General features: G+C 44.5%; 5 protein-coding genes across 5 annotated transcripts in view; 3 read left to right on the forward strand and 2 right to left on the reverse strand.

Annotated features, from left to right (window-relative positions):
• Positions 1 to 7: 7 nt before the first annotated feature.
• Positions 8 to 687, reverse strand: LOC130960094 (uncharacterized). The gene has a single exon (XM_057885416.1). It carries the CDS (start codon positions 240 to 242, stop codon positions 27 to 29), a length of 216 nt encoding a protein of 71 aa, XP_057741399.1. The 5' UTR covers positions 243 to 687; the 3' UTR covers positions 8 to 26.
• A 433-nt stretch (positions 688 to 1,120) lies between these two features.
• Positions 1,121 to 2,561, forward strand: LOC130960093 (putative cytochrome c biosynthesis ccmC-like mitochondrial protein). Its single transcript, XM_057885415.1, is given in 5 exon segments — positions 1,121 to 1,491; positions 1,493 to 1,603; positions 1,605 to 1,765; positions 1,768 to 2,024; positions 2,026 to 2,561. Coding segments are annotated over 5 exon segments (708 nt in total). The 5' UTR covers positions 1,121 to 1,435; the 3' UTR covers positions 2,149 to 2,561.
• A 4,899-nt stretch (positions 2,562 to 7,460) lies between these two features.
• On the forward strand, positions 7,461 to 10,621 carry LOC130960102 (cytochrome c biogenesis CcmF C-terminal-like mitochondrial protein). Its single transcript, XM_057885423.1, has one exon. It carries the CDS (start codon positions 9,704 to 9,706, stop codon positions 10,598 to 10,600), a length of 897 nt encoding a protein of 298 aa, XP_057741406.1. The 5' UTR covers positions 7,461 to 9,703; the 3' UTR covers positions 10,601 to 10,621.
• Positions 10,622 to 11,364: 743 nt separating this feature from the next.
• On the forward strand, positions 11,365 to 12,343 carry LOC130960109 (cytochrome c biogenesis CcmF C-terminal-like mitochondrial protein). The gene has a single exon (XM_057885429.1). It carries the CDS (start codon positions 11,365 to 11,367, stop codon positions 11,992 to 11,994), a length of 630 nt encoding a protein of 209 aa, XP_057741412.1. The 3' UTR covers positions 11,995 to 12,343.
• Positions 12,344 to 12,418: 75 nt separating this feature from the next.
• LOC130960117 (NADH dehydrogenase [ubiquinone] iron-sulfur protein 2-like) overlaps positions 12,419 to 12,500 on the reverse strand; it is a 5,933-nt gene continuing 5,851 nt past the window's right edge. Inside the window, exon 3 of the mRNA XM_057885438.1 lies at positions 12,419 to 12,500. This exon is cut by the window's right edge and continues 787 nt beyond it. The gene's annotated coding sequence lies outside the window, so the exon portion shown is untranslated.

Consider the following 12,500-nt stretch of genomic DNA (forward strand, 5'->3'; position numbering starts at 1 on the left):
GGTTCGCGAGAAGGAAAAAGAAGGACTCATCCTTTGTTGCATCTGGCGCGAGATGATAAAGAGAGAGCTTCGTCTATCGATGAACAGCGGATTGACGGAGCTCTTGGCATTGCTTTGTTTTTCTCTCCTTTCCTATCAGCGAGTTCCGATCCTTTTGTTCGAAATTTCTTCGTTCGTACCGCGCTTGCAGAATCAAATCCTGTTCCACAAGATCCTATATCAGCTATACATCCTCCTTGCATTTATGCCGGAGACGTCGCCAGTGCTATGGCATTTGGATTATGTAGATCAAAAATGATGAACGGGATTGTGGCACTCCACTCGCCGCCAATGCGGAAGGATGCCGCCGAAAAGAAGGGAACGCTGCTTCGCTCCGCTGGATGCGTCGGATCCCGTATAACAAGGGATCTTTTTAACAACAAATTCAAACATGTGGTCGCAAAATGCTATCCAGCTCTTTTGTTGCGTAGCAATAGAAGCCTGCTCATGCTGCTTTGGCGGCGCTTTTTCGCCTTCTCTTCGCTCTGGACAGGAGCGCTAGTGGGCACGGGGAGGGAGCAGGCGAAGCGTGTCATTCGTAATGAACAGAAAGATACCACTACTTCGCCTCTTTGTTGGAGCGCCGGCGCGAACACAGTGGTATCTGACCAGGACCAGAAACTGATTCGAATTTGGATCTTGACATGTCGGTGGTTTTAACCGTGGGCATCATGCCAGGAAGTTGGTGGGCTCATGAATTAGGTCGGGGTGGTGGTGGTTTCGGGATCCCGTAGAAAAATGCTTCTTTATGCCTTGGGTATTAGCCACAGCTCGTATTCATTCCGTAATTCTACCCCTTCTTCATTCTTGGATCTCGGTTCTTAAATTGTGACTCTTCCATGCTGTGTCTCAGGAACCTTTTCAATACGGTCCGGATTGCTAGCTTCCGTTCATAGTTTTGCTACAGATGATACACGAGGAATCTTTTTATGGCGGTTCTTCCTTCTAATGACCGGCATATCTATGATTCTTTTCTCCCAGATGAAGCAGCAGGCATCGGTCCGTAGAACTTATAAAAAAGAGATGGTTGTGGCGCGAAGTACTCTTGTGTACCTCATATAAAATAGCGTGAGAGAAAGAGATCTATAGTCGGTCTCTTTCAAAGCGAAGAACAAAGGACCTTCGACGATGAAGGAGAAGAAGGAGTAGTGCCCCTCGGGACAATTCCTTTTTCTTTGTTCTCTGTTCCGTTCCTGATGTTCAACTAGTCATTAATGGTAGGCTTCATTGGTACCCTTTTCTTTTTTCGGTATGCCGCTCCGCGAGCAAGGAGTGCCACGCACGAGCGAAGCGAAAACAAAGCAGGGGGAATTATTCGCAGGGAGAAATCCTTTGATTGCGTATTGAATATAGATCCATGTCTTTCTTGTTCCACTAGCTAGGACAAAATTCTCAGATGTCCCTTTCGTTATTACAACCTTCTTTTTTGATGTCAAAGACCAGAAGCTATGCTAATTCTCATTGGATCTCGGTTGTTCTTAACAGCGATGGCTATTCATTTAAGTCTTCGGGTAGCACCATTAGATCTTCAACAAGGTGGAAATTCTCGTATTCTGTATGTACATTCCTGCGGCTCGGATGAGTATTCTTGTTTATATCGCTATGGCTATAAACACTTTCTTATTCCTATTAACAAAACATCCCCTTTTTCTTCGCTCTTCCGGAACCGGTACAGAAATGGGTGCTTTTTTTACGTTGTTTACCTTAGTTACTGGGGGGTTTCGGGGAACCTATGGGGCACCTTTTGGGTGGATGCTCGTTTAACCTCTGTATTCATCTCGTTTCTGATTTACCTGGGTGCACTGCGTTTTCAAAAGCTTCCTGTCGAACCGGCTCCTATTTCAATCCGTGCTGGACCTATCGATATACCAATAATCAAGTCTTCAGTCAACTGGTGGAATACATTGCATCAACCTGGGAGCATTAGCCGATCTGGTACATCAATACATGTTCCTATGCCCATTCCAATCTTGTCTAACTTTGCTAAACTTCCCCCTCTCAACCCGTATCTTGTTTGTTCTGGAAACACGTCTTCCTATTCTATCTTTTCTCGAATCTCCTTTAAGGGATGAAATAGAAGCTCGAGAAGGAATAGCAAAACCTAGTTGACTTCCCAGCTCAAACTGAACGCGATGTAATCAAACTTATAGCTGACGCCGTAGAGAAAGCCCATATGCGAAGTGGAAAAAGTAGGAGTAGACATTGGAATAAGAGCTGTTGTCGGACGTTCATCAGTAACCGGTGTGATGTTAGCAATGGAATGCGTATCCGCTGTTCTCTTTTCTGCTGTGATTGAATCAGTAAGCGCTGCGGATCTTTTCGTATAAAGAATAAACCTCATTCGATCTCAGAAGGGATGAATACAAAGGAAGGGAGTTGCACTAGTCTCATAAATGCCAGTCAAAGAAAACTAACTAGCCAAAAGGCCGGAATAAGCGAAAAAAAGGGATTGGATGGCTTGAATTCCCCTGTTCTAGCTCTAGAAGAGTAAGCTAAGAGTCTTATTTATATTATATAAGAGCCAGCCTATCCTAGTTTTCCTGTAAGTTTTGGTACTAGGAAAGAATCCTAGCTCCTATAAAATCAGAGGCGGCGGAGATAGACACTTTGGATTCGGCAAGCTACTCCGCTTTCTAATTAAGATTCAAAAAAGAGGGTTACTACATTGATAGAGGCATAAAAGTATTCAGTTATCCCAATACTTCTCGTCTTTCTGGCTGCTATCTTCCTAAACTGTAGGAGGAAGGGGAAGGGCTTTATGAACGTTACAGAATGAATGGTCAATGATAAATCACCTTGCCCTCCCTTTAGAGGAGTAAAAAAGGTAAAGCTCCGCACTAAAACGCTACCAAAGCTTCGGAGTTCTATTCCTTCTTGCGTCCAATCTCAAGGATAAATTCAACCTAACTCGCACTGCATGAAAGGACATAACCTAGTAATAGGTCATTAAGTTCTTCCTTTGATACTTATGCCATTAGATTAGAAAGAGTAAATTGTCCATCATCTTCGAAGGCCTAAATCCCCTGGGAGGAAATCGTATTAATGATATCATGATGCTACCTCTCCTTCATGTGCAGCCTCTTCTCAAGCAGCAGATTGCCCGAAGACAGACTGAAAGCCCTGTTTCAGCTGAGAGCATTGATTCCCCTGGTACCTCTCTTTTCTATCACAGCATTAGAGGAGTGAGCCCGCCCTTCATTCATCAGGTCTCAAAGTATAGATTGTATGATAGGTAGGTGGAAAAGCTACAACATCACCTTAGTTCCCTGCCGTCTTGTCTTTCTTGAGGAGCAAGAACATTCTTTAGTTCTTTCTCACTTGATCTCATGTTTTTCCCTTAGATTATGTATTTGTTATTATTATAGAAGGCATTCTCTTTCTAGACAAAAAAAAAAAAGTTGAAAATATTTTTTTAAAAAGGCAAAAGCCACTAGACGAGAGGGGCAAGCAGCGATAGCAGCTCGACCTTAGGCAGAGCCGCTCAAACAAAGATAGCTCTTGATCCACGTATCTCATTGATTTTGCGATAGGGGCGGAATGCCAAGCCGCTCTAACACCATTCCATTGGGGAGTCCCATCCCAGCCTTAGCAGGGAACTTACTACAGAGCCAGACAGAGGACAGCACATATCATGAAAAATTATCTAGATAGATAGGGCCCTAAGAACTTCATTCGTACTCTTGATGTAAATAGAGGACAGGACGCATAATAGCCTAACCCGCAAGCGGGTTAGTGACTTACGTACCTAACCTATTAGCTGTCCTGCTACAAAGCTGACTGATAATGCCCGCTTTACAAACGGAACACAGTGAGTTTTGCCGCGGGTCAACCCAACCCCTAGGCTATTACGGGCTATTACGCTTCTTGGCCTCATATGAGTGACCTACGTACCTCATAGGTTAAATTGAGTGATTACTCCCCTAAGCCACAAGCTGGTTAGGTCGTGGCCTACCTTTCAATCCGTACGTTAAGGGATTCCCTTGTGGAAATCTGACGTCGTGAGCTTAAACCTCAAGAATGAGTTCTGCTCCTGAACCTATTGGTAAAGTGGCTTAACGCTCTTCTCCCGTAGCTCTCGTCTATCTTACCAGTCAGCCGGCTCTATATAGTGCGAGATTCTTTCATTATTGATTTTCTACGGGCTCTATAGGCCTTCACGAATGCGTCTTCTCGTCTGAGGACGATTCCTAATTCATCGTTAAAACGTTAATTTCTCAGTAATAAGAGAAAGGGCTATGCTATTATCGGGATCTTGCTATGAGACTTTCTTTCATTTCTCTGATTCGATAGCGCTTCCCAAAGAGTGTATTTTAGCTAGCTTATACTCTTTCTTTTGCACTTGTTTCCGGGCAATCGTACCTCTCCTTCCTTTAACAAGTAAGCTCTTTTCTCTATCCAGACTCTATCGAGTCAGTACTTCATGCCTTACAGTCGAGTAATAAATTACCTTCCTTTATCAAGTAAGCATTATTATCTCCTTTGAATTCGTATGGTTGAAGTTGCCGAGAATGGGTTAGAGCGGGTAACATAAGAAATTCCTGCGAAAGCTCCATCAATTAGATTGTCTTTGCGTTGGGGTTGAAAGCTCGCTCGGTTAATGGACTTGAACCCAGACAATGGACATGTCCCAACTTCCTTCCTATTAATTGAAAGTTGGTAACTTAGGCTGAATTCTCTTCGGACTCAGAATATGGTACCAAAGAGGAGGGTTCGCCCATAGTAGAAGAAAGTCTGCTACCGCCAACGAGTATGAAAAGGCCCTTTTCTTAGAGGGCTTGTCGCTCCTCCATCATGCCTTCCTCGAAGACAAAGAGTTAGTTACTTAAAGCTTAGATTGTTGAATCGGAATCTGGTACCCAATCTTATATCGTGGAGAAACCTCCCCCGCCACTGAGCCAGACGATGACGATGCGGTAGTTGATATAACGGGATCACTAGCTGATACCACTCATCTTGCTGATTCAGTAGTAAAAACGACTTACCGTTGATTACTTTCTTTATTAATGCAAGTCAGAGGGGACTACTTAGGAATCCTCAAACAAAATAGCACTCTTTCTATTTCTTGAGGCAAAATCCAATTCATCGAAACGAGGGAACTTTCGTTAGTCAATATCCCAAACATAGGGCTTATGTGATACCTGTTGGATTAACAGCCTAGACCGAAGAAAATAACAAGTAAAGCAGGTCAGGTGTGAAACTTTTACGTCTAAGTAAGTGAAGTTGTGCTAACCGGTCCTATCCTAGATCCAACCGAGTTGGGAACGAGCTAAAGTGGATTGATCCGGTCGACGTGGCTAAGCTGAAAAAGAAGGGAGCCCTATATATTCTATACTGTATTGATGGCTCATTTTGGCTCACTTCCTCGATATGGGATCGAAAATGTTAAGTACTCAGATTTATTAGAGAGTAGCGGGCTAGCTGTACAAGCAATTCGACCATATATAAGGGTAAGGTCCCTCAGGCCAAGCCCATCAAAGGCTCCCCTAAGAGTTAGATTAGTACCGGCTTGATGATTCCTTTTGAAAGGATAAGCCTAAGAGATTGCTAGCGAGAATAATTGAACTGAACATTGAAAGACTACTGCTTACAACTCGCTTTCTGTCTTATTTGCTGGCCTTTAAGATGACTGGTACTAGGTAAAAAAAAGGATATTACAATAATAATTGTGCACCCAGAGTAGACCAAAGCAGCTTCACTCACTTGAGACTCATACATTGACAGACCCAGACAAAGTTTATTGATATGAGCCAAGATCGGGCATGAGAAGGAAAGTGGCCAACTAAGCCCTATCAGGGTTTATAACGGAAGACAACTTATTGAGTAACTGCTTGATCCCATCACTTTGAAAGCTACAGAAAACAGCTGTCTCCAAGCTGGTTGAATATTAATTTGAACTCTATCTTTTGTTTGGCAAAAACGGATTATGATTTAGTTCTTCTAGCTTCGAAATCGGGCTTATCCAGTGGCGCTTGTCTTGGTCTTTCACGCGACTGGCTATCCCTCTATATATATTATACGCAATATCTTGACAGGCACGATCTACCTTGGCAACGAACTTCACGCTACGTCTCGGGGTGTACTTTCTATCACTTTCTGGCGGGAAGCCCCGAGCTCTTTGAGATTAGCATGATGATGTTTATATTCGCTTGAACTTGTTAACTTGCATGTGAAAAGCATATAACTAGTCTTCCTTCTCATGGCCCGGCACAAAATGCTTCTTATTTTTGAGAAGCATTGTATTCTAATACATACCCAGATAGAAGGACTTTTTGCAGCCAGAACCAAGATATGCTTCAACATAGCAGCTTCCACCAATGAAGCCCGAAAGCACTTTTAATTTAAAGGTAAAGGGCAGCCAATTTCCAAGCAACATTCCCTTTGTTCTTAACCATATCAGGACCAGACCATAAGAACCTTCTGCAGATCTTATCTTTTGTCTTCAAATCAAAACCGGCAGTATGAACACAGTACTCCAGTAAACTTGCATGCTAAAGAGGGCACTCTGAACCAGTTGTCCAGCATATTAGAGGTATTTATTTTCCAGTACATCTCTTTACTCTAGCTTTGATTCTCTCAATTAGAGGCAAACAATCACTAACTGAGAGACTGGCAATCCCAGGTACTTCATTGGCATTTTACCTTCATTAAAGCCAATTAGATTTGAAATATTGAACTTTGCAGCATCATATCCATAGTAGATTATACTCTTGGATATGCAGTAAGACCAGAAAGATTTGTAAATTCTTTTAAGCATTGATTGACTACAGCAAATCCTTCTCACGAACTAGAGATTTAGCAATCAACTGAGTGGCTTTCGCTCCTTATTGTCTATCGACGGAATTAATTCATTCAAAAAAAAGAAAAAAGGGCTTTAACGGCTCTTTTCCTCAACCTGTTCAATTGGAGCTAGCTATAGAGCGCACTTTCGGTCAAAGGACAGGTGTTGGCAAAATTTTGGATAAATCATCCGTTTTTCTTAGGCAAGCAGTTGCCCGATCAGAATGATGGAGAGGTCATGCGTCTGACCACAACTCCATGTCAAATGTATTTCGATGGCTCCAGTACGCAAGGTGGTGCGGGAGCAGGTATTGTTTTTCTCTCTCCTAACTAGTAGTGAGACAAGTCATCGCTGAGTATCAGGTAATAGATGCAAAGCAGCAGCCATAGAGAAAAAGAGCCCTAGACTCGATTCGCCGAGTTTGATGAAATAAAAATAGACCAAGTACCTAGAAGAGCCAATGTTGAGGCTAACACATGGCACAGCTGGCTTCGACGTTTGAGATTTCCTAATCGGACACCTGAAGAACATACGTTCAAAGGACGATTCCAACAACATTCCAGATCACTTTTTACTGTTACATAATGGAGCCAGAAGAGATTGGGCAGGAGATTGGCAACAGCCTCTCGTCAGGTACTTGTAAGATTTATTTATTTAATAAAATATGCTAAGAGATGCCAGGCCCGCAAGAAATACGGACCAGTGCAGCATGTACCAGCTTAAGAATTGCATCCGATCTTAAAGACTTCGCGCCTCGACGCTTTGCTTTGATCCCTGACCTAAACTCTTTGGTAGGCTACTCTTCTACCATGAAATGCTATAAGTTAGGTTTTTTAGCTTGCCTTTCTCCTTTCGTTCACTCGGCCTTCAAAGAAAGATGGACGGGGCGGGCAGAGGAAAACCTAACGATTGTTCCAATCGAAATGGAAAGAAAACCCATGAATAGGAGGTTAGGGGGGACAGAAGTACTCAACGAGGATAAGGGATCCCCCCGGGTGGATGCGCGTGAGAAGAACTAAAGCCACTACAAGACTCCTACCTAATATCTTGCTATAGGCGCTTTTGGCTTTTGACTTGTTTATGTATGATTACGATAGAACTAGGGGCGCTAGCGTTGATGAAAATTCCTATTCTTGCCTAAGCCTTCTACTTACTTTTCGAGTATAGCCTTGTGAGGAACTTAACTTTAGCTCTTCGAATGACAGAAACATCTTTCTTGCTCTATGCGAAGAATAGCCCTTAAAGCTGGAGAAGGAAGAAGTGTGAAAGCAAGCAAGTCAAATTCAGGCACATTAGTAAGTTCTTTTCTCTGAAGAATGTTCGAACTCAGACATAGATGACTGGGATCACTACACTGGCTTTGTTGGTTGGTTTGAGGTAGGCAAGTAAAGAATAAGAAATTAGGCAGGGACCACGCTACACTCTCACCTCTCTCGAGCTACAGGAACCCTAAGCCAGGTATGATGCTGACTTTGCAAGCGCAGGGAAAAGAGCTGGTAGTGATTCTTCGGGACAAAGGCCAAGGGTGAAGCCGGGGAAGTTTAATATTTAATAAATTCATAAATGACATCGCCTTTAGGGGCGCCGTTTTCATCCAACTAGAAATATCGTATGAGAAGCAAAAGAATGTTACGTTACGCCCAAAAGTCCCATGCATCCTTTCTTTCTTTGGTCAACAACCAAGCACAACTCAATAGAATGAATTCTTCAAGACTCCTACATGAACTTTCTGTCTGGAGGGAATCAATTTTTCTCAATCAATCACTACACTATGTTTCAACAATTTCTCAATGCTATGTCAAGGGCCTTCCACTGGATTCGAAATTGCGGAAACCTGAGCCTGAGGTCTTGTCTTAAAAGAGAAAGTCTCTCAAGAGTTGAGAGCATCGGACTTGACTTGGAAGAAAATATTGTATCTTCTTTCTGTTTTAGGGGGGGCCACTATTCCTTTAGTCGTTCAAGATCAAGTTCTCGCCCATTGCGATGGGATCGCTGGGATGGAAGGGCCACCAACTCCGCCAGGTATAGAACCGAAGCACCTCTTGAAGCGCCCCAGCGGCGCCCCTACCTCAACCGGTTATTCTATTATCCCGGAATAAGAACCTCCCCTAATCTCGGACGCATTTCTAATAGATATTCTTTATTGCCGCTACGGGCTCCTGAATCTTGGGGGGGCTGACGGGTTGAACCGTCAGGTGTCCATCCATAGTCAATTAAAAATTACAAGTAGAACGGCGTGTGGAAGCTGCGTTGGTAGCGGACGGTTTTTACCCCCTTTCTATTCTTGATAGGTACCGTGACATTCGTTACTATCTCCATTCCCTGCGGGGGGGGGGCTGATGACGCCACGGACCTATCAGTCCTATGTCATGCAAATAATGGAGCATGGCACCCGGCAAAGCCTTCCCTATCTGCGGGTCATCCAAGCCATCCATCATTCGCATATTCTGTTAGACCGAGTGGATGGTCAATAGTTTTAACCGCAGGGAATCAATGGGCCAGCTCCGAGAATAAATAAAATAAGTGGCTCTTTTTGTTTCTATACGCAATTCACGTTAACATGCGTCTGTAGCCGTTGCAAACAGAGGTAGGAGGAGGACCAAAACCAGACAGAAAATGGAAAAGAAGAGCGACCCCTATTCAAACCGAAAGAAGTACCTCACCTTACGAAGAAGTAGTTGGAGCTGGGCTCCGAACTATGAGAGTTTGCTTTTGTATTATGTTTCTAAGAGAGGTATGATCAAATAAGGGATCAGACCGCTCCCGGTGTTCGAACAAGTCATTAATGGTCGGCTTCATTGGTATCCTTTCGATATGCGTTGCGAACACTTTCATTTTTAGCGTCTCATCTTCTCTAGAGAAGCGAAACTCGAACGGATAGAGCGGATGGTCCAACTACATAACTTTTTCTTTTTCATTACTTCTATGGTCGTGCCTCGTGGCACGGCAGCACCCTTACTATTGAAATGGTTCGTCAGTAGAGATGTTCCCACAGGTGCCCCTTTTTCCAATGGTACTCTAATTCCAATTCTTATCCCTTCATTCCCTCTTTTGGTCTATCTACATTCCAGGAAATTCAGACGCTCCATGGACGGAGCAAAAAGTGGAGTCTTGGTCAGAGCAGGCCGCCTTATTTTACTACCAGACATAATTGGGAGAAGCTCATCCGAAACTAGAGCTGGAAACGCCTCATTTCGTTTCGTTCCCGTTCTTCATTTCCTTCTTCTCGAATCCAAGGGGGACTTCTCATATTTAGAATCTTTCTGCGGTGTGCTCTGTTTACTATTCTTTCGTACTCTCTTCTCTTTACCACGCGATAGGTCAGCAAAGCGTGAGCGGGCGCAGAGAAGGAAACGCCAAAGACTTCGGCCTAACCCTAACGGGAATGAGCAAGAACGAAATGACAAGATGAGGTGCTCCGGGCACCCCCATTTAGAAAGAAGGGTCGAAGGTTTTGGGCCTGTAGCTTTCCCCGTCCCCCCTTCGTCGGGGGGTGCTTGTGTGGGGGGTGTGCCACCTGAACCTGAAATCGGGCTTGAAGCTCTCGCCTTACCAACGAGCCGACAGCTGATGGCTGTTGGTCACGACTACCACCAAAAAGCTCCAATTCAGATGAATATTGCACATTTTGGAGTGTGCATCTGTATGTTGGGTGTTCTTCTGTCGTGCGACCCGGCGGCTTATGTGCGACCTGTGGCCCACGCCTCCTATTTGTTCAGGGCGGGCGGCGTGAACTCTGACTCGATCCGGGTATTCAATCCCGCCGCTGAGATGCTCAGTTGACTCCTTAACCTTGATAGGAAGATGGCTTATTCAATAATTCGTGCATAAGGGTAAGGAACTTTGGATGAACTAATGCGAATGGGTGTAAGCCTCGCTGCTCGGAAACACCCAGTGCTGACCACACTGAGAGACACGAAAGCGCAGGTAACGCCAGTTGGCGAAGTGGCGTTAAGCATCCCTAGCGGTACGAAAAGAGAGGTCGTGATGATATCATCTACGTCCGTACCGCTCCTCGTGGAGTAGATCCCGCATCCAACCAAGTCTTTGACCAGGGAACGGGATAATTCCCACTACCGCTGGAAGGCCAGCCGGGCCGTGAGCGCGGTGGGAACGGGCTTCCCAAAAAGCCAGCCCCGGGCCGGGGTCGGCATAGAATGAAGGGGACGGCCCTAATGTTGTGTTGGCAAAGCCAACTTCTTGGGTTGCGGGCGGAGAAGAGCGGACGTGGGGACTCAGACCGGGGCGCAGCGTAACTAAGAGAGCCATTCCATTTAGGGCGAGACAGAATGGGCGGGCACGAATTTATTTTGGGAAAGCTGGTGTCCGAGCCAATTTGTAAGACGACTACAACTTCACTTATTAGATTAGTATTCGCCGAAAAAAATGGGATGAAATAGAAAGAACGCGAAGCGCTAGCGCTATAGTATATCAAGGTTTTTTTTGGGGGGGGATTTGCTTCTTCACAAGCTTATCCCCGCCCCGACCGGCAGCTGCTGCCCCATCTCTAAATAACTTAACTTCCCCCGGTCTTCGGCCCGAGCTGTATGAGGCAGAAACTCGCCCCACGTACGGTTCGGAGGCCGAGCCCCACCCCAGCTGTAATGGTGCGGCTTAGGTCAACTAACACAAAGAGGATACAGTTCACTCAACGATTGCCTTTGGGTTCCGAACTCCATATGGGGAAGGAGCGTTGTTGTTTCCGAGGTCTCGATCATTTACATGGACCCACTTCTCATTCCATTTGTGGGAATTTTATGATCTATAAACCGTCCCTAACGAACGATCGCCTCATGTTTGAGCATGGTGAATCACTTCGTGCCGACCTGTTGCCAATAAACTTTTCGGCCTCATATGAGAATGGAAAACTTGAGCATTTTCTGCATCGGTGGATGAAGAATCGCGAACATAAGAATTTATGGTTGACCATGTTCCCAGAAAAAAGATACTTTAGAGAAACAACGAGCACGACTGAAGTGGCTATACATACAAATCCATTTACGGATAGATATGCTTCGATTGGAACTGGAAGTTCCAGAACAGGCGGCTGGTATACCACCATAATGAAACTGCCTTTTCTTTTTTTTATTCGGATAGGATTTTGGTTGGCTTCGTCGGGAGGCTCGCGTAGTTTGTTACGTCAGCTCCAAAAGGATAAGTTGCGTTGGAATCGATAAAGTTCCGTGGAATTCATAATTGCATAAAAAAAAAGAAAAGGAGTCTTCAACCCTCTATGAAAAGCTATTAAAAAATTTCAAAGGCAAAGGGCCAAGGTGAGAAAGACCAAAGAAATCTGTTTCATAAATAGGGTCTCCTCTTGTCATCCCGGAAAGAATATCTGCTCTGCTTGTTCACTCCCGAAACGCCTAAGCCGAATAGAGGGATATGGTGTTTACCTAAATAGAGTGGAACGGCAGCGCAAGCTCACTAGAGACTTACATACCACTAGTAGTTTTTGTTTGTGTATTGAACTTTGTTGATGCTCTCTTCTGTGGAAAGTAATGAAAATGCTTCGGTGGTCAGGCTCTTAATGTTTATATATATTTTATGGTCCTTCCATTAACCACTCCTTGCTCCCACACCAGAAGCTACTACCCCTTCGGACCTTGTTGCTTAGTCCGTTCGTGTGGTACCTTTGACTCTTTCTGGTGCTGCGCTGCTTAAAACTAGGGTCCGTGAAGGT

This window comes from Arachis stenosperma, unplaced genomic scaffold (assembly GCF_014773155.1).
Source record: "Arachis stenosperma cultivar V10309 unplaced genomic scaffold, arast.V10309.gnm1.PFL2 arast.V10309.gnm1.Scaffold_100071, whole genome shotgun sequence".
Lineage (NCBI taxonomy): Eukaryota > Viridiplantae > Streptophyta > Magnoliopsida > Fabales > Fabaceae > Arachis > Arachis stenosperma.